Source organism: Peromyscus leucopus, chromosome 13 (genome assembly GCF_004664715.2).
Source record: "Peromyscus leucopus breed LL Stock chromosome 13, UCI_PerLeu_2.1, whole genome shotgun sequence".
Classification (NCBI taxonomy): domain Eukaryota; kingdom Metazoa; phylum Chordata; class Mammalia; order Rodentia; family Cricetidae; genus Peromyscus; species Peromyscus leucopus.
Genome location: NC_051074.1, coordinates 63086250 through 63106911, shown reverse-complemented (window position 1 = coordinate 63106911; position 20662 = coordinate 63086250). Strand labels below are relative to the sequence as shown.

The 20662-nt window shown below is 46.2% G+C and overlaps 1 protein-coding gene across 2 annotated transcripts in view; it reads left to right on the top strand.

The window, feature by feature from the left end:
- The first annotated feature begins 646 nt into the window (after positions 1 to 646).
- Nab1 (NGFI-A binding protein 1) overlaps positions 647 to 20662 on the top strand; it is a 41306-nt gene continuing 21290 nt past the window's right edge. The window contains exons 1-2 of one of the 2 annotated variants that reach the window (XM_028886719.2): positions 647 to 779; positions 10438 to 11272. In XM_028886719.2, coding sequence (XP_028742552.1) covers positions 10457 to 11272 — 816 coding nt within the window. In that variant the 5' untranslated portion in view covers positions 647 to 779; positions 10438 to 10456. The remainder of the gene's footprint in view (positions 780 to 10437; positions 11273 to 20662) is intronic. The other variant, XM_028886709.2, reaches the window with a different exon arrangement.

Below are 20662 nucleotides of genomic sequence, written 5' to 3'. Positions count from 1 at the left end.
CTCCCTCCTCCACCCAGACCCACGCCAGGGTGGGCACAGGGCGGGGTGGGCGAGGCACCTGTGGGCCTGTGGGTGCGCGGGCCAGCTTGCTCGGTTTCCCCGACACACACACACACCCGGGGCCGGCGGGGCTGCGCGGGGCTTGGCGGGCAGCGCCGTCCGCGGTCGCGCCCTCCCCGGGGAAGCGAGGAGGAGGCCCCGCGTCCCCCCGTGCGCGCGCGCGCGCCCACCCGCGCGCTCCCAGCTGCCGTGGGAATGGGGGCCCCCCCACCCCCTACCCCCACCCCCGGGGACCGCGCCGAGCCTCGGCCCCGCCGGGCCCCCCGCACCCCCGCCCCGGGGCCGCCCACGCCGGGATCTGCGTCACTCGGCCGCGCGTGGGCGGGAGCCGGAGCGGCGAATGGAGCAAGAGCGGAATCTCCCGATGTGACAGCGCGCGCCGCGCGGGGGCGGGGGCGGCGGCGGCGGCGGCGGCGGGGGCGGAGGTGGCGGGGAGGGAGGGAGAGGGGGAGGGAGGGGCGGCGGGAGAGGCCGAGGGAGGGCGCCCCGGGGCCGCCGCCGCCGCTGCCCGCCTCCGCCCGGGAGCCTCCGCCCGCGCGGCCGAGCCACCGAGCGAGCGAGCGAGCGCCGTCGGGGCGGGCGGGGGACGGAGCGCGCGCCCACCGCGTCCCTGCCCCCCTCGATGGGCGCGGGGGCGTCCCGGCCGCTGCAGCCGCCGCAGGAGCCGGGCTGAGCCGCCGCCGTCGTCGCCGAGCGCGCCGCAGCCGCGGGCCGCGGAGGTACCGGGCGGGCCTCGGGGGCTGGAGCGGAGGGGCGCGGGCGCGTCCTCCCGGGCGGCGGGCTGGGGGTCGGGGGGTCGGGGGTCGGGCGCTCGCCCGCCCGCGTGGGGAGCCAGCGCCGCGGCGGCGATCGGCAGACTTCCTAAAAGTGCCCCGCTCCGTCTCCGGTTTTCTTCCTGTTATCCGCCCCTTCCTACTGTAGTTCTGTTTGCAAAGCGGAAGGAGAGTTTTTGCTTTGGAAGTGGGTCTCTCCAGAAACTTGGCACCCAGGTGCAGGGAAGCGAGGCTCGCCGCCGAGCCTCTCTTGAGTGGGGGAGTGTGCAGACACGTGTAGGACATAGGAGCTTTGGATGCAGGTGTGTGTGACCTTAGAGGGACGAAACACCCAAGTGCGGTCCAACCGGATATCTGCAGAGAGGCTCCCGGGGTAGGAGCTGGAATGTGCGTTTGTAGGTGGTGCAGACCAAGTTTTGCAGCAGCGGGCGACCGACCGGGAGGAACCATGCCCTGGCTCCGGGAGGCTTGGGAAATTTGGAGTGCCTGTTAATTTACAGTTTGATCCCAGAGAGCTGGTTTGGAGTAACTTGTCACAACTGATTGGTTTGCCAGTGACGTGCCTGCCAACTTTACGGAGTGCAAAGATCAGAATCTCCTGAGGGAGATTCTGGGGTCTCGGTTAAAAATATTTTGGCAGTTTTTTAATAGGTAATATTAGATTGCAGAGGAGCCGGATATGAAATAGATTAGTCACATGCGAGATGCCTCGCTGTTTTGTACACGGAGCGAATTACCCTTTTTAAATATTCGCTTTTTGAAATTTCTTTCTTTGTAGAGTACATGTTACGATATTTATAATTCATGTTCCGGTTTAAGAAGAGCTGTTGGAGGGAGGATGTACATAGGATGTTTTGGGTGGAGGCTATTATCTGCCTGAGGTTGAAAGCGCTGCCTCGTGCCCTGCTTATGAGCCAGTCCAAGTGACTTTGATGGAAGGATTCTTCCTCCACCTTGCATCATTCCAGACATTAAATTCTGTTCTTTCACTAAGCGTAAGCCGATTAATAAGGATGCTGTGGAGAATTTGTGGATGGGCATCTAGGTCGGCTTTCTTCATCCCGGTTTCCAGTTTAGATATTGGAACGTTACATCTTGAAAGACAGTAATTTCAAGGAATGTTAGGGAGAATTTTTTGTTTGTTTTTACTTTTATGATGTGAGTATCTGTGCTTCACCTGCCCTTCCACTACTGAGCGTACTTTGTATCTCCTGATGCTGTCCCCTGTTAGGTGGGACTGTACCAGTAACAACTGTGAAGAAAAACACTGAGGCACAGGATGTTTTTATTCCATTCTGTACCTTGGATGTAAATGTATTTCAGATGGCCAGTTCTTAGGGTTGATACATCGGATACAGGGAATTTTAGTGAGTTACTATGTCTAATAAATTGCATCAAGTAAGAAAATGGATATAATTGCGTAATCCCAACTAGACTAGAAGTTTTCCTTTTGTGTTGCTGGTTAGTGGCATCCACTGCCCTACAGAAAGCCTAGCCTTGTTTCCTCTTTGTTATTTAGACAGTCAGCTAAAGCATTTCATATTTTCTTCTACTTCAACTTTAAGGACGTAATGGTTTATTAAAATTTGGGCTGAGGATGCTCTGAAAGAAGAAATTGAGAAGTGAGGCAGACCTTTGAAGGATTTATTTCACGGACAAATTTTAGAGTACGAAATGGTTGGATGGAAGCAAGTGTGTTAGACGTTTGTGTCTGGTGACTGAGTTAGGCCTTAGCTTTCATTGTAATAAACCTGTTTTTGTTGGCATAGTGTGAAGCTGCATTCTGGATACCCACAGGGCCCTCATATATTTAGTTACTTTCATGAAAGTGACCATTTTACGGACAGTTTAAGATCATGCTAATGTGCAACTCCCTTGTGTGTGCATATTTCATTGTGGATTTTATCAAATATATTACAGAATAAAAACAGCCGCTTGAGTATAATGTAAGATTGCTAGGTGCTTTGCTTGGACTCACTCTTGTCTCACCAGCTTCTTTTGATTCCTTGAGTGGTAGAAAGACGAATAATGTGGTTATTACAGTAAGTGCGAATTTCCTTTCTGATCTGACATGTTCAATAACTCATACAGTAGTAGAATATACTCTCTCATCTTAATAATGGAACAGGAGGGAAATTTCAGAAGTTGATGCTGGGGAAAAAAGCATTAATCCTCATCTTGAGAATTCTCACAGCTAAAACATATCATTAAGTTTTCAAATAATATGTCATTTTTCAACACACTGTATTTAGGGGCTGTATATTAATTTACATGGTATGTTACTACTTCTCACAGAGGAACTTCCGAAGACCATCAGATTTTATATATGTATGCATTTCCTGCAGTCTACCTAGATGCTCTTAATGTCTGTCAGATGCCTTTTCTATTGGCTAAATAATTCCTATCCATCCTATGAGATGCTAGTGTTTATCTGTTGATATTAATGTGTAGTTGTTTAAAGCCAAGTAAGTCTGATTTATCTTTTTCTAATTCTAATAAATGTGTTTTAACTTACCCTTTGATTATTTGGACTGAATTAAGAAGAATCTCTCAAAAAAACTGCTCCCAGTCTTATTCAGAATTGAGGTAAGAACCCATAGGGAAGAGCACTTTAATTTTCCCAAATTAGCATGAATTCATTAGAACCCAAGGGTATAATTCATAACTATGTGAGCAATAAGACCTGAAATTGTCTTAGGATTTATCATTGTGGGCTTGAGTGTGTAGCTCATGGTAGAGTGTGCATAGCATGCTTCTGGCTGGCTCTTAAGCTTCCGGCATCAACAAAGTCCAGACAAGATGCACATCGCCCTATGCTTCCTGGTGACTGTGTCTAGGAGCATCCTTTGGAATTTGAAACACACAGGAACTGTTAAGTATCCAGAAGAACTCTGCAGTCTTCATGAACAGCAGCTGAACCACATGTCAGTTCTGGATTCTAGTATTGGAAATGAGAAAACGCCATCTCCTACAGGCCCCTCCTTTTCCAGGCCGAGTCTCATCGTTTGCTGTGGTGACTGCTGCCTTCTCCCAAGCCTGTCTGCTTCCAGGCTACACTTTGAAATTTGCTGGTACTTCAGAGGCTTTAAGGCCAATGCCCTCTTCACATTTAAAATTTCATTTGTCAGGGGCGGCAGACTAGACTTCACTTAGATGTTAAGAGATAAACAGTCAAGTGGAATTAATTTCCCTTTATCTGTAAGTGACATGACTCATGAGGTCTTCATTAAGGTTTTACATAATGTTTGCTAAGAGGATGTTATTAACTCCAAAACCTTGAAGTGAAAATTCAGACTTTGTGCATGAATAAGTCAGGCCTTACCAAGATTTTTCTTGGTTCCTCACTAATCCTTGAAGAGTCTTCTGGACTGCCATAGACTTCCTGAAATCATATAGAATATATATTCACAGGTGCTAAATGTGTATGTGGCAATCATTCTTATAGCATTGAGGGAAAATACTTAAGAATAGACACGAATCTGGTAAAGGGTAATGATGATTTATGAGATGCTTGCTGTTGATTTGAAACATACTGAATTGGATTTTTAGGCACATAGGCAAAAATGACCCAAGATCTCTCATGATCGAACTAAATTCTTAAAAAAAAAAATGCTGACTTCATACACAGTGTCTATTACAGTTCTGACCATATGTGGTTCCGTACTTGGCATTCATCCTTTGACCCCTTGGGTAAATACCCTGTAATGAGAGTCTGCAGCCTGGCCCTCTATAAAAGTGAAGTGTTGAGGATGAGTGTGTGAGGATCCTGGAGGAGCGGGGTGCAGAAGAATGTGCTGCTGCTGGGTTGGAAGTTTCCTGGGACAGGAGGTGACTGAGAGGATCCCTTTTGAAATATGAAAGGAGGCTGCTGACCAGAGTCTGACTCAAACATTGGGCTTCACTGTCTTTATAGAAAGAGTATTCCACATAGAACACTTTGCTGAGACTAAAGGTAAGGCAAAGACTAATGAGAGCTAATTCCTACCATTAGGGTGCCTATAACCAAGCAGTCCCTTGTTTTCAGAGCTAGGTTAAGTCCTTTGTTCCACATCTCCTTTTGTGTAGTGCATTGCATCGTATTTATTACAGTACCTAATAACACCTTCTGCTGAACTGGGTCTTCATGAAGGAGCCTTTCCTCAGCATCCTCAGCTAGCTCAGAGCTTCACATATCAGAATAAGTAAAAAGTAACTGGGGAGGGTGTTGGACAGAAAGGAAGGAAGCCATGACTGTCGACGTTCTGAAAGTCAAGAGAAAATCTATAGGCAGACTGTGTGAGAGAAGTTTTATGGGAAAGGCCATGGTGGAACGCCCAAGACAGGGCCTTGAGAGAAGGTTTGAAAGGCAGGTTTGCGTGGGGGTCTGTAGCTGAAAGTTTTCCTGTGTCCCACACGGTCTGCAGCCGCTCAGACCCAAGTAAACACACAGAGGCTTATGTTAATTAAAACTGCTTGGCCCTTAGCTCAGGCTAACTATTGACTAGCTCTTACACTTAAATTAACCCATAATTCTTACTTATGTTTAGCCATGTGGCTTGGTACCTTTTCTCAGTTCTGCCTTCACATCTTGCTTCCTGTGTCTGGCTGGCAACTCCTGACTCAGCCTTCCTGTTCCCAGAATCCTCCTTGTCTGCTTATCCCACCTGTACTATACTTCCTGCCTGGCTACTGGCCAGTCAGCGCTTTATCTATCAACCAATCAGAGCAACACATGTTCACAGCACACAGAACATCACACAGCACTTCCCCTTTTCCTTTTTTCAAAACGGAGGGTTTTAACTTTAATGGGGTCCCTGCATGAGTAGATGAGATGGCTTGTGTTAAGCAGGAACTTACGGAGAAGAGAGAGACATCATGCCTGATTGAAGCGGGGCCAAGGAGCAATGAAAACCAGAGCTGGGTGCTTTGGGAAAAGAACGAGAAGGCTGATGCTGATGATATGGCCTAAGTACCTGCAGATTTGAAAAAAGGATTGGAGAAAACAAAGAGGAAACATTTTTATTCATTAGAGAAACAGGAAAACTAGTGCAATAAAAAAGACCGAAGGGATTGGAAGGACCGGATCTGGGAATCCCGAAGACGGGGAGATGAGACCAGACCCTGGTTTGGGGGCATACCAAGCAAGGTTTGGCAGTCCTTGGGTGATGCCAAATTACAGTCCAGAGCAACGATTCAGGCTCATTATTCTCAAGTATTTCAGGTATGAGAATCGTTTCAAAAATAAAATCCTGCAAAAACTCAGGGTTATTTTACTTTTAGCATTATTCATTGAGAATACAAGGACCGTTCTCAAAGTAACAAATTTAGTTACATTTTAAGTCAGTTTGTATCCTATGAAGTCAGAAAAGTGTTCTTTTATTTTCATTTGTAACAAAAAGCTGCATTTTTACTTTGAGATCTCTTTGTAGTGGCTCCATCCATACTCTGCCCATGAGTTACCCCACAGGTTCTTAAAGTATGGGCCATGACCCCACGTGGAGTCCTGCAGTTCCGTGTGTGGAGTGGTGAAGGCTTTTGGCAATAGTAAGTGGTTTCTGAGCTCCACAAGAATCAAATAAGTAAACAAAAGATTTAGAATTAAAGGTGTAATGAAACTGAGGTGTTTCTGGCGGGGCGGCCTGCATCGCCTGCTCCTTCTTTACTGAGGCCTTAGGTTCTGAACACACAACATGCACACTTCACACGGAGTAGCCTTCACTCCACAGACATACAGATGCAACTGGAAACCTGTTGACTCACATTCAAGACTGTTATAAGCTATGAATTTCATTGTTTTCACTGTACATATAACATTGTCTGCCTTTACAGAAACTAATAGTTCAGTTGCAGAAAGCAAAGACTGTTTTTCTGTCATCGTTCTGTAGTGAGCTAGCATCTAATTAGCATGACTGTGGACTGATTATGTTAGGATGTTTGAGTTTAAAAATTGTTGTTTTGAGTTGCTGACAAGCTTTATAAGCACACAAATTTATTAAATAAATGTTTTGTTTAAGATTGGAACTGGATTTCTAATAGTTTCTGAAATGGCCCCAAACATGCTGCTGCCATTTTGTTTTATATATTCATGTGAAGCATCATCCTCAGCAGGGACGATTTTAAAATAAAAATATTGATCAGCTCTGTAAAATCATGCAGATGTCCTGCATTTCACACACTCAAACAAGGTTTCACTCTTTATGTAAAGACAAGCACATCTGCCTCCTTAGCATGCAAATTTGCTTTCATCTTTAATAAATGCAAAATCGCATGTTTACTAAAGAATTGTTTTTTAAAAAGGCTTCCTTGTGATTTATTGTCAGTAAATGTTCGGTTTGTATAGTCTTATGTATCTGTACACTAGTGTCTCTTTAACAATTTCTCAGAAAGGGGTGGCAAGGAGATCAGGTTGGGGAAACCCTGGCCAAAGCCGCAGACACAGATTTGGTGACTCCCCGCAGTAACAGTTGACCCTTGGGTGCAGGAGAAGTCGTCCAGGAATAACGCGGCAGGCTAGAAAAGAGATGAAGTTTAGAACTCTCAGAGACGTTCAGCGTGTCCCACACCTGTGCTGAAATCTCAGCACTAACTAAGGAGGCTGAGGCAGAGGGCCACCCGAGACTAGTCCATCCATCATAGTAAATTCCCCTCCACACCAACAACGTCTTCAAAGAGTGGACCCAACTTAGAATATAGTGGGAGGAGATGGAAAAGGAAATCAGTGTGCCATTACCAGAGTCAGGTGACAAAGTCTCAGCACATGGCAGATGGCAAGGAGATGGCCCAGAAGCCCTGGTGAGAACTCAGCCGTCCCCTGAGGTTTTGGATAGCCCAGGGGGTCCTGACACAGCAGGCTTATTGACCATGAAAGCCCCCTCTCTGACTTACCCTGGATCTTTAGCCCCAGGCCTGGAAAATTGTGTTCCCCTAGCAAAGTAAGAGATGAGCTGTGACCAGACAGCTGTTCGTTTCTCTTAGCATCGCCTGAACGAGGCAGGTGATCCATGCTACTGTGAGGAATATTGTGTGAGGGTTAGGAACATCTTGTGAGGTCAGCTTTTAGTGCAGGCAGTAAGCAGTCTAGAACTAATTCTGATTCCCCCCCCCCCTCTGGCTTTAAATGCTGCTTTCTAGTGCTGTGGTTCTTCTCGCTGACCAAGGTGTCGGGATTGCGTGCTTTGCAGGGCAGTGGAGCCTGGGTAACCTTTTGGAAACAGCGAGAATGAGCCAATTAGTTTCTTTAAACCACAGATTTTAGGAAAAGGCCAGGCTTGACTTGGTGCTCCATGGTGTCGAGGAACAGCCAGGTACAGGAGCTTTCAGCTGAGTGACTTTATTGTATCAACTGCTCGTATGTATTGGTGTGTTGGGACCCCCTGGTACCCAGCTCAGAGAGACACAGGCGGAGTTTGCTTTCAGCCCATTTGACCTATGTGGAAGCATGAATGGTTACGGATTTTGTGGAAACAGAAAATCTCATAGGAGTTTTAAATTGAAGCAAGTGAATGTATAAAGTGGTGGGTGTTTAAATGATCTCAGTGGGCTTTGAAGGAGACTGACGCAATCTTCCAGCAGGAAAGCTTAGGGAGAAACCTCCGCTCCCCTCTGTGGGTGTAGGTCTTTAGAAAGCCTCCTGGGGTTCTGAGCAGTATGTCCATCTTTCATCTGTTATTTCGGCTTTGGAAATGTACATTTGTTCCCATCGTTCTTTACATTGTTACTGCTTTCCCCTGGTCCACAAAGACTCTCTCCAGAGCTAGGAGGTCGGGTCAAGTACAGGAGGAAGGGTAAGACTTGAAAACTGCTATTTTGTAAAACTGTTGCCTCAGAAGACTGCAATCTAAGTTGAGTCTTTTGGTTCCTAAGATCCTTCTGTATTTATATTTGCCCAATAAATACTCCCCCCCCCATTGTTATAAAATGACTGAAAAATTCTGTTAATCTAAATGTTACCATGAACTGCTTCCTATATCCCGTGTTCTGGGAAACAAATACAGTGAGTTAGTGTAGCACTCAGTAGACTGTCAGGCTCAGTCCTCGCATGGAGAAGACTGCATATCCATGCTTTTATGTGTGCGGATCTTTTTCCTTCTGGTGCTGGTGTGAAGGTATGTAGCGAAGCTGCACGAGGTAAATGATGCAAAAGTGAGTTTCTTCGCTTCTGCTGCAGACATACTCCACAGAAGCCCTTCTGTTTGTGACAGCATACTTTCATGCACAATTAAACTTGGTCTGTCTCTCAAGGGTGTGTTTTGGGGACTAGTGTCCAATTAGATGGCCGACCCTCCCTAGACGGATCCTCACTGCGGTGATTTAAAAGACAGAATATTTTACTGGGAGGACAGAGATGGTATGACTGTGATGGGAGGCCTGAAGCCCTGAGGCAGTCCCAGAACATGTAGTTTTTGTTGCCTAGATGTATAGACTGAGAATCTTGGAAGCTTGTGTCATTTGCCAAATCCAGAGTCTCACACACTGGAGCCGAGGGACTGAGGAAGTGTTTTTCAGAAGCACACTAGATGTTTTTTCTTTCTAGGTGTTAGCAGAAGCCACTGAACAGTTCTTAATATATTTTTTAATGTGTGGCAAGTTTATGAGGCCATGTCTATACTAGTCCATGTAAATAGCGAGCCATGGAGTTGAAGGAGGTTGGTAGTTGATCAAAATGTGGATTTCAGAAGTCCCAGGCTGAGTAGGTAGTTCTTAGAGTAATAGATTCCTTCTGCATTGGAGTGGCCGAGATTCTAATTTCTGTAGCATTCTAGTTGGCTTTTGAAAACAGGTCCTGGGCACGGTGACTCTGTTTTCCAGTGTGCTCCTCATATCTCTGTTTCTGTTGCCTCTAGTCAGCTACCATCTACAGGAGAGATGGTCTTCCATTTTCCCCTATGGTGTGAGGGTGTCGGCCTTCAGTGATTGCCCCCTTTTAATCCGTGGGTGCCTTGCTTACAAAGGCTGCTTTGCCTCATAGAAGTTCTTGCTACCTCTCCTTCCTGAACTCATGGAAAGTGTTGATAAATGATAACTCTGTCTTCTTTCATATCCCGTATGTCTGAGTGATCACACATTTCACAGCTCCTTCCCTCACCCCACCCATCTCTAAATATGCTGCCTATTCTCTTACCTTCAATTCATACTGAAATCTGTCTCTTTCACTGGCTAGATTATAGACTGAGATGGATAGAATGTCTCGGGGTTTACGTGAAGATTAGACATGATATGATAGCATCTATCATGTTGCGAGACACAAAAAAAGAGTTTGGTGAATGGTACTGTAATGGCTTCTTATTTCCTGCTAATTTTCGTTCATCTTCACGAACGCGGTGTCCACATCACGAAGGGGAAAAAAATTGGAAAGCTGAAAATGTGGGATAAACCCTGTGAGCATTGATCTGAGTTCCCAGTCCATGTTTAATGGCTGTTTTCCTTTGAGCACAGAGGTCAGTTTAGCAACTGGCTTGGGAGTACAGAGTTGGATAAAGTAGGTGTGTCGGGAGAGAGCGCCCTTAACTGTCAACTGCTCTGTAGAGGTGTTGTGTCTTGTGTGGCCTATCTCAGTCTTGCCACGTGTCAACCCATTCACAGCTTGAAGCAAGTGTGGTGAGTCTTCTCTCTCTTCTTCTTGTAGGTTAAGCCCATCCACAGTAATGGCCACAGCCTTACCCAGGACCCTGGGGGAGCTGCAGCTGTATAGAATATTGCAGAAAGCCAACCTGCTTTCTTATTTTGATGCCTTTATCCAACAAGGTGGCGATGATGTCCAGCAACTTTGTGAAGCTGGAGAGGAGGAATTTTTGGAAATCATGGCACTCGTGGGCATGGCGAGCAAGCCCCTTCACGTTAGACGGCTGCAGAAGGCTTTGAGAGACTGGGTGACAAACCCGGGCCTTTTCAACCAGCCACTCACTTCCCTTCCCGTCAGCAGCATACCCATCTATAAATTACCAGAGGGATCCCCAACGTGGCTGGGGATATCCTGCAACAGTTACGAGAGGAATAGCGGTGTGAGGGAACCACACTTAAAAATCCCCAAGTGTGCCGCCACCACGTGTGTGCAGAGCTTGGGTCAGAGCAAGTCCGAGGTGGGAGGGTTAGCGCTGCAGAGCGTCAGCGAGTCCCGACTCTGGCAAGGACACCACGCCACTGAGAGTGAGCACAGCCTGTCCCCAGCGGACCTGGGCTCCCCAGCCTCCCCGAAGGACAGCAGTGAGGCCCTGGATGCTGCCGCCGCCCTCTCTGTGGCTGAGTGTGTGGAGCGGATGGCCGCCACGCTGCCCAAAAGTGACTTGAACGAGGTGAAGGAGCTGCTCAAGAACAATAAGAAGTTGGCCAAAATGATTGGTCACATCTTCGAGATGAGTGACGACGATCCACACAAAGAGGAGGAGATTCGGAAGTACAGCGCCATCTATGGCCGGTTTGACTCCAAGAGAAAGGATGGTAAACACCTCACATTGCATGAGGTAAGGAGGGGGTGTGTGTATTTCTCTTTGTGTGTGTCTGTATCTCTGTGTGTGTCTGTATCTGTGTGTGTGTGTGTGTATCTGTCTGTCTGTGTGTATCTCTCTCTGTGTGTGTGTCTGTGTGTATCTCTGTGTGTATGTATATCTGTGTGTGTATCTCTGTGTGTGTGTGTCTGTTTCTGTGTGTGTGTCTGTCTGTGTGTGTGTCTGTATCTGTGTGTGTCTGTGTGTGTCCGTATGTGTCTGTCTGTGTGTGTGTCTGTGTTTATGTGTGTGTCTGTATGCCTGTCTGTGTGTGTGTCTGTGTGTCTATTTCTGTGTGTGTGTATCTGTGTGTGTGTCTGTGTGTATCTGTGTGTCTGTCTGTGTCTGTCCGTGTGTGTCTGTCCATGTGTGTCTGTGTGTGTGTCTGTGTGTGTGTCCATGTGTGTGTCTGTGTATGTATCTGTGTCTGTGTCTGTGTGTGTGTGTGTCTGTCTGTGTGTGTGTCTGTATCTGTATGTGTGTGTGTGTGTGTGTGAGTGTGTGTGTGCGCGCGCGCGCGCGCACTCATTGCTGTTCCCTGCAGGGAATTTGCTCATGGTTTGCTGGGGAGGAACAGCCCTGAAAATGCCGAAGTATGACAGCTCTGTTATGAGCAGAGGCTGTTTGTTGCCCCAGGGCTGTCTTGTGTTGAACTCAAACACATTTGAGGTTTAAAACTACAGGGTAAGGTAGGTTTTTTTTTTTTTTTTTTTTTTTTAAACTGTCAGAATTCAAGCAGTGAAGCATAAACTTTGCATTGGCAAGGTGTTTTTTGTTTTTTTTTTAGTTAAGAAATAAAATAGGATATTTTAAAAGTGGACCTTCATTTTAAAATCTTTTTTTTTTTTTGTAAATCTTTGTAAGAAAAGAAAACAAAGCAAAACAAAACAACAACAAAAACCAACCAGACAGTAAACATGACCAGAAAGTAAAGCACCTTCCAGCTAGTGTAGAGAACAGTTGTGTTAGGTGGATGTCGGAAGCGAGGTTATAGCTTTGCATCTTGTTTTGGTTGGGTGCCAGCATGCAAAGGTCTCATTGTTTTGTCTCCACAGCACTTTATCCAGAAGCGTTCTGCGTAAGCATGCATATGTGCACATATACACGCACATATGTTGTGTTGTGTACGTGCGTATATCTGCACTTGCTTGCTGTCTCGTTATCTGGCTACGTCTGTCTTGAAAACTCAGTGCCCATGGAAGCTTGTCTTTGCGGTGGTCTTTCCTTGCAAGCAGAATGGCCTGTCCATTTCCTTTCCTTCCTGGGCCCCTTTGTCAGGGACCTCCAGAACACTTGGTTGTAGTGCTGTACCCTGGTCTGTCCCGTGCCGGCTGAAGTCTCTTCCCTAGAGTAATGTATCCAGTGAGTGCTCAGAAAATCATGCGTTTCAGAAGTGAAAAAGACATCTGTTGGTGAGATTTTTTTAAATAACCACGTGCCCTTTAGAAGAAAGGAATAAACCCTGAGAAAAAGTTTTAGGTTGACTGTAATATTTCATTCAGTATCACATTCTTTCCCCCAGTCTTACCCTTTATTATGAAAAGGAACATATATTCTCTGTGAAGGTATTCTGATATAAAAGGATGTAAATTCCTGACTTGTAAACTTCCAAAGACTTACCTTTACATGTACAAATGTGAGGTCATGCCTCACAAACTGTTTCCCAGAGTCCTCTGTTGGTGGTGAAACACTGGGCGTCCACAGGGAGCTGCCCCATTCGTCTGTGGGCTGCCGTATGGGTCATCATTCCCCTTAGCTCTCCACCTCGCAACGTCAGTTAGGCTGTTGCCAGTTTAAAATGTTTACATATACTGGTATGTGAGCATTCTGACACACACTTAAGGATATTTGTTATTTTTAATTGCATCCATGGGTCTATTGGGTAGATATGTATGTTGGTGCCCACAGAGGGCACAGGGGTCAGATCTCCTGGAGCTGCAGTTACAGACCGCTGTGGGCCACCTGACGTGGGTGCTGGGGATTGAACCAGGGTCCTCCGCAAGAACAGTGTGCATCCCTAACCACTGAGCCGTCTCCAGCCCCAGTCACACAATTACAGTCTTGTACGTATTCTTCTGTGGAGTGGATCCAACACAATAAATTGTGGGGTCAGGGAGTATGTAGATGTGATCTTTCAGTCTGTTGCTAATTGCTGCTAAATCACATTCTAAAAAGCTGGAAACACGAGGCTTCCATCATTACTATGCAAGTGTCTGTTTACCCACAACTCACTAGTAATGAATCCTACATTTTAATCTTTGCCGGTGTTAATGGATGAAAATTTACTGCTCAGATTTGCATTCCTAGTGAGGATGGTGGGTTTCTTTCCCTACAACACATGATCAGTTGCAGGTCCATAAAACTATTCTAGTAGTGCAGTTGTCTTTTTAAAAACTGATTGGTTCTGGGCAGAGTGGCGCACGCCTTTAATCCCAGCACTTGGGAGGCAGAGGCAGGCAGATCTCTGTGAGTTCGAGGCCAGCCTGGGCTACAGAGCGAGTTCCAGGACAGCCAGGGCTGTATAGTGAGACCCTGTCTCAAAAAAAAAAAAAAAAAAAAAAAAAAAAACAAAGAACGACCAAAACCAAACCAAGGTTGGTAAGAGCTCCTTACATTTTCTGGACATAAACCCTTGTCCTTTATAACACTGTACCCGTGACCGCTCTTCCTTTGGCATTTCACTTTTTGCTTAGTCGTATCTGTTGATCTGATCCTGTTTGCCTGAGCCGAGTTTTGTGCCCCTCAGCGGCAAAGCTGTATAACCTGAGTAACCTCATGCAGCAGTCCGCCCCGTGGAAGAACAAGTGGTTCCCTAGTACCCTTGCGTTACAGCTTTTCAGGGGTTTTGTTTTTAAGGTGTTGGTAATCTTACACATTTTTCCTTCCAAATAAAATCCTACATACATTTATCAAGTTTCTAAAAAAAAAAAAAAAGTGTTATTTTGATTAGAAATGTTGTACCTTGTAGGTTAACTCGGTAACAGTTGGCACGTTTAGTAATGGGACCGCTATGCGAGTACCGGATGTGATTTTCTCTATTTAGATCTTTTACATTCCCCAGTAATTAATTCTGTAATTCTTTCTTCACATATATTTTGTACATTTCTTAGTTGGTCAGATTCTATGTATGTTGAATGTCTAGATTACGTATACTTAATTTTTTCTCTGCTAAAGGTGCAAGCAGAGGTAGAAGGATATGAGAGTTTTTCCTCCTCGGCACCCTGTTAATGGCTACCACTGGTTGGTTTTTGTATGTCAACCTTGTCTGCAGGAATTTCTGGTCTTTTAAAATAAATGGTGTTGGATGTGACGGCTGAAGTTTATGATTGCGGAATTGGTTAACAAGAATGGCCGACCCTCAGGGCCTGGTCCCTTTTGGAATTGCCATCCGCAGTTGTGGGGTGTCAGCCTGTGTCCCGCTTCACAGGGACCCATGCCACAGGGGGTTCCGATGATCTCGGTGCTGCTCTGTCATCTGTAAATGGATAAAGGCATCCAGCTAGAGAGCCCTAGCTAGTAGAAAAAGGACGAAATGTGTTTGGCGGCTTTAACCAATCGTGTATATTAAAGGTTTACGGATGAAACACAAAGTTGGGTAGAAAACCCATATTTTTATCAAAGTAAAAGTATTTGTTGTTGTTGTTGTTGTTTGGTTTTTCAAGACAGGGTTCCCCATGTAGTTTTGGTGCCTGTCCTGGATCTCGCTCTGTAGCCCAGGCTGGCCTCGAACTCACAGCGCCTGGCTCTGCCTCCCGAGTGCTGGGATTAAAGGCGTGCGCTACCACCGCCCGGCTCTAGAGAAAGACTTTTTAATATTTATAAGTATCTGAGATGAAAGAATGTTACCAATTTATCTTTAGTTTCCAAATAAGGAAATATGTGGCCGCCTAACCATTCTGAGAGTTTTCTTTATAAAAAAAACCTTTGATGCTTTTGTTTAAATCTTTGAAAGCCAAGTATTGTCTGTAGTTAGTAGCGGTTAAAACCAGCATCTCCAACACCAGGGGGAAAAGTCAACTCCAACAAGTCTGTAGAATTTTTTTTTTGTAAACATTTTTTGTATTTGTTTCCCAAAGCATTGTATCCTATACAGTAAAGAATTATACAATAGAACATTGTTCTGTACTTTTAAAGTTAGAGAATAGGTCACTGATGTGCACATACACTACACACACATAGTGCCAGGAGATGATAAAACATAGAACCACTCCCATTCTTGGTTTGGAGCAAGTACTGAAGGACAAGGCACAACCCTAGGCGTGGTACGAGGAATTTCAGCAGGCAGAAGATTTCCTCTATCCAGAAGTACAGTAGGAGATAAGAGACCGTAAAGAAGGCAGGCGGTATGCTTTGGATCTCGAGTTGATGGATGATGAGAAATTAACTGACAGTTGGAAATGGCGAGGAAGCAGAGCGTTTGGGACTCAGAGTGCAGAAACGTAAGCACGTCAAGGGGTTGTCAGCTGGTCAGAGGACTCTAGAGCTGCCAGGTGGAGAAGCAGGTAAGTTATAGTTCTACCAGAACTGTGGGGACGAGGCTGCTAAGGAGATAAAGCCCCAGACCCGCGAAACAGTGACGCCGACCTCAGTCAGCTGCCGGCACAGCGTGAGAAGCCAGAGCTGAGGTGTTTCTGAAAATTCCAGCAGCTTCGGTTTTGAGAGAAGAGCCACTCGATCTGGGACCCTCACAGACAAGAACACGCTGTGCATAGTGATGATGCTCCTTCACTCTGTGCATCGCCCCTGAACACACTTGAAAAGAGGTGTGTTGGGTTTTCTTTGGATGGCTTTAAGAGATAAATTGTAGGACTATTAAGGTAGTCCGTTACATCTTGAATCACTTGGTATGTTTATAATTTTCTAGACATGTCGATTCAATTGGTCTTCAAACACTGGCATTAAGTTATGTATAGTTACTACCTAACCTAGTCTATATGGTCTCTCCCTCACCCATTACCCTTGCCCAAAAATTCAACAGTTTTTCTCTGAGAACTGCACAAACAAGGGTCAGTGGACCCAGGCTGGCCTGCCTCCTATTTTTGTGCATAAACTATTGCAACAGCCCCTGCTTTTTTATGTAATGTCAGTGGTTGCCTTTAAGCTGCAGTGGCAGAGTTGAGCATCTGGACACTGTGATTCCTAAAACGTCCCTCTGTGTTTTACAGAAAGAGCTTGTTGTGTTTGAGGAAGAACTTGTTGTCATAATTGAGGGTTTTGGGTATGTTGTGTCTACGGTCTCTTTAAATTAAACTGGGGCTTGGGTTCGTTAATGTTCCTTATTCTTACATTTCGGATTTAAGCCGCTGTAGTTCTGAGTCTTCACTGTGCATGGATTCGTTATTGTTCTTAAAGTTATGACTTTTTTTTTTTATCACTTTCTTTTTGTGATTTCTGACTCATGAGTTATTTGAATTTTTTGTTGTTCCCCCCACGACAGTCATTTTTTTTTTTTTTTTCTGATTATTTCTGTCTGAATTCCATGGTGGTTGGTTCTCTCCACCATGAAAGTCCTGGAGATTGAGTTAGGCAAACAGCTTGCTGGCAAACTCCTTTACTCACTGGCCATCTCACTGGCCCTGGTTTTGATATCTAATTTCTTTGACTGAACCCATGCTTTTAGGAATGTCTGGAAGCCCCTGGGAGGAAGTGGCTTTCTGTAGCAGTCATTCGGTTTTGCTTCTATGAGTTAACAGGGAATATAAGAACCTGGGGACGAGTTCCCAGCCCGTTTAGTGTGAGTGAATTATGGGTGAAGGCCTGTGTGAGGACCTGTGTGTGAGGCTTGTTGTCCGCTGTCTCCCACAGAGCTCTGATCTTCAAGGCAGGTCATTTTCCCTGCATGTCCCTGGGTGACAGCTGATTTTCTAACGCTAATGCTTGGAGCTTTATGGAAGAGCACATCTTAGGACTCTTCACTCTGGGGAGCACTAAGCTTTGCCTGTAGTTGGAAGTTTTCCCATGTCCCGCCCAGTCCACAGCTGCTCAGACCCAAATAAACACACAGAGGCTTACATTATTTTTAAACTATCTGGCCTAATGGCTCAGGCTTCTCGCTAGCTAGCTCTTACATCTTAAATTAACCCGTTTCTATAAATCTATACTCTGCCACATGGCTCGTGGCTTACCAGTACTTTACGTCTTGCTTCTCCTGGTGGCGGCTGGCAGCGTCTCCTCTGCCCTGCCTCTCTCCTTCCTCTCTCTCTAGTTGGAATGTCCCACCTAACCTTATTCTGCCTCACCATTGGCCAAACAGCTTTATTTATCAGCCAATCAGACCTACACATTCACAGCGTACAGAACGACATCCCACAGCATTCGCCTCACCCCTTGGTCCTTTCCCACACTTCCCATCCTTGTGAAGGTGGAAACTTTTCATCCAGTTGGACACTGCATCCTTAACGCACTTGCTCTTGGAGGTACTAACACCTTTGTTTCATGCTCACATGCCTTGCTCTCTCTCTGGCCCATCAGGCATTTCAGGTACTGTCTCTGCCATCCCGCCTCCCCTCTCTGCTTGTCTTACTCCTAATTTTGGGGTTTTTGTTTGTTTGTTTTTGGGGGTTTGGCTTGTATCTCAGTTGTTCTCTCTTTTAAAACACTCTGACAGAAGCAACTCAGGGAAGAGCTGAATTTGGCTCATGGTCCATCGTGGTGGGAAGTCAAGGCAGCAGATGCCCAAGCAGCTGCTCAGGTTGCATTTACAATCAGGAAGAACAGAGCAGTGAACGCTCACGACCAGCTCTCTTTCTCCTTTCCTACGGTCTGGGACAGTGGTTCTCAACCTCCCTAATGCCAAATCCCTTAATACATCCCCTCATGTGGCAGCGACCCCCAACCATAAAATTATTTCATTGCCACTTCAGAACTGTAATTTTGCTGCTGTTATGAATCGTAGTGTAAATATTTTTGGAGATGAGGTTTGGCAGAGGGTTGAGAACTCCTGATCTAGGATCTCAGCCCAGGGCATGGTGCCGCCACAGTGAACGTGCTTTCCTACCCCAACTGGCCTAGTGGAAGAATCCCCGATAGGCACACCCCGAGCCCATTTACCAGGTCTCATCACGGTGGCGATTGAAATTAACCATCACAGTTTGTTTTGTTTTGTCTGGGGGGAGGGGCAGCCATGGCCTTTGCCCTCTTGAATGTCCAAAGACAAAGTCCGGTTGCCTTTTGAACCTCTCTGTCATCCAGCATTTGCCAAAGTGTTTTCGTGTCAACAATACTTCCTGGACAGTTGCATTAATTAGGTCACTAAAGATGAGCATGTTACAGGGAAAGAAACGGTCACAGAATCGGTTAACCACCTGTTTCTGAAGACAAGACAACTGAGTTAAGTTTTAAGTTCAGGCATAAATGACTGAAAGCTAATCTTCAACATGAAGATAAGGATGGAATCTTAGTATTTGGGGCTGTGGAAACAGGGCATGGGAGCAGTACCTAAGGCAGTTAGAGGACAGCGTCTTACTCTACTTTGACAAATTTGCAGTGGTCGCATTCAGCAGAAGCCAGCCGTGTCAGAGACAGCAGCTCTGTTTCTCTTCAAGTGTCTTAGTCACCGATTTGCTAATGATTGCCGGGTAGAGGCCATGGAACCTGGGGAACGCTGGCAGATGGACTGAAGGGAGGAGACACTGTGATTTAGCTTCTTACTACTCTTGGGAGTGAGCCAGGGTTCCCGCTCCACCTTGTTTTCGGCCAGGAGGGTCCTCTGGAGCAGGGAAACTTCTGCCTACTTTTCCAGGCTATTGGAGTTGAAATTCCATGACAGAGGGTGTGTTGTGTTGCTTTTTTTTTCTGCTCGTCAGTGAGTTTTAAGAAGACATAGAAAACAGTTTTCAATTTATGTTAAAATGATTTTCTGTGGCAGTACCTAAACTGGTAGTTCTGAAGTGTGGGTAATCCAGGTATCTCACTGGTAATCAAGGGCTTTCCACAGCAATTTAGATTTGCAAGTATAAAAATGGCCACTTAGAAAGCCGTTTGGGACGGGTCCTCCTGGTCACTGTCTGTAGTGGACACGCTGAGCCTGCGGGTCACTTGGTATCATTTTGTAAAGTGTGTTTCCCTTTTAACTTCAGTCACATGGAGCCCTTAGAAAGTAGGGACCAGATGTGGTGGCATATGCCTGTAATCCCAGTGCTGGGAAGTGGAGGAGGGGGATCGGGAGTTCAAGGCCGTCCTCTGCTACAGAGAGAGTTTGAGGCCAGCCTGGGCTACATGAAACCCTGCCTCAAAACCAAGACAATGACAAAGAAAAAGAAAACCCCGGAGGAAGCATCTGGCCCTTGCTGATGCTTTAGGGGAGAAGAAGAAGGCTGCTCACCTTCCTGCCGCGGCACCTAGCTCAGCCGTGAGCTTACCGTGGAAGCCCACGCTGACGGCCTTGTGTCCGTACTAAAACCAACCCTTAGGGCATGTACTACATCAGGGAGGACAATGGTAGACCTACCAAAACACATGATGGGAGATGTTTGTGTCATACTACATTCCATGACACATGATGTGAGATGTTTGTGTCATACTACATACCAAAACACATGATGTCAGACACTTGTGTCCTACTACATTCCATGACACATCCTGGGTGCATTAAATACTAACATGGGGAAGGTAAGGAAGGCTTGAATAGAGGAGCCTGTAAGTGTTTCTAGAGAAGGACGAGTTTCCATGCATGGCATCTGTGGTGGTTTGAATAAGAATGGCTCCGGTAGGCTCAGACAGGTGTGGCCTTGTTGGGGGAAGTGTGTCACTGGGGGTGGGCTTTCAGGTTTCAGAAGCCCAAGCCAGGCCCAGGTGCTTGTGCCTCTCTCTCTCTCTCTCTCTCTCTCTCTCTCTCTCTCTCTCTCTCTCTCTCTCTCTCTCTCTGTCTGCCCTTTGGTCAGGATATAGCTCTCAGCTACTGCTCCAGTGCCATGAATACCATATGCTCCCCGCCATGAGGATAATGGACTAAACCTCTGTGCTGGCCAATTTTATGTCAACTTGACACTGCCTAGAGTCATCTGAGAGGAGGGAACCCCCATTGAGAAAATACCTCCATAAGATGGGGCTGTAGGCAAGATTGTAGAGCCTTTTCTTAGTGATTGATGTGTGAGGGCTCAGCCTACCGTGTGTGGGGCCATCCTTGGGTTGCTGGTCTTGTGTTCTATAAGAAATCAGGCTGAGCAAGCCATGGGGAGCAAGCCAGTAAGCCGCACCCCTCCATGGCCGCACCCCTCCATGGCCTCTGCATCAGCCCCTGCCGCAGGGTTTCTGCCCTGTGTGAGTTCCTGTCCTGACTCCCATCAGTGATGAACTGTTCCCTGGAAATGTAAGTGAAATCGACCCTTTCCGCCCTAAGTTGCTTTGGTCATGGTGTTTCGGCAC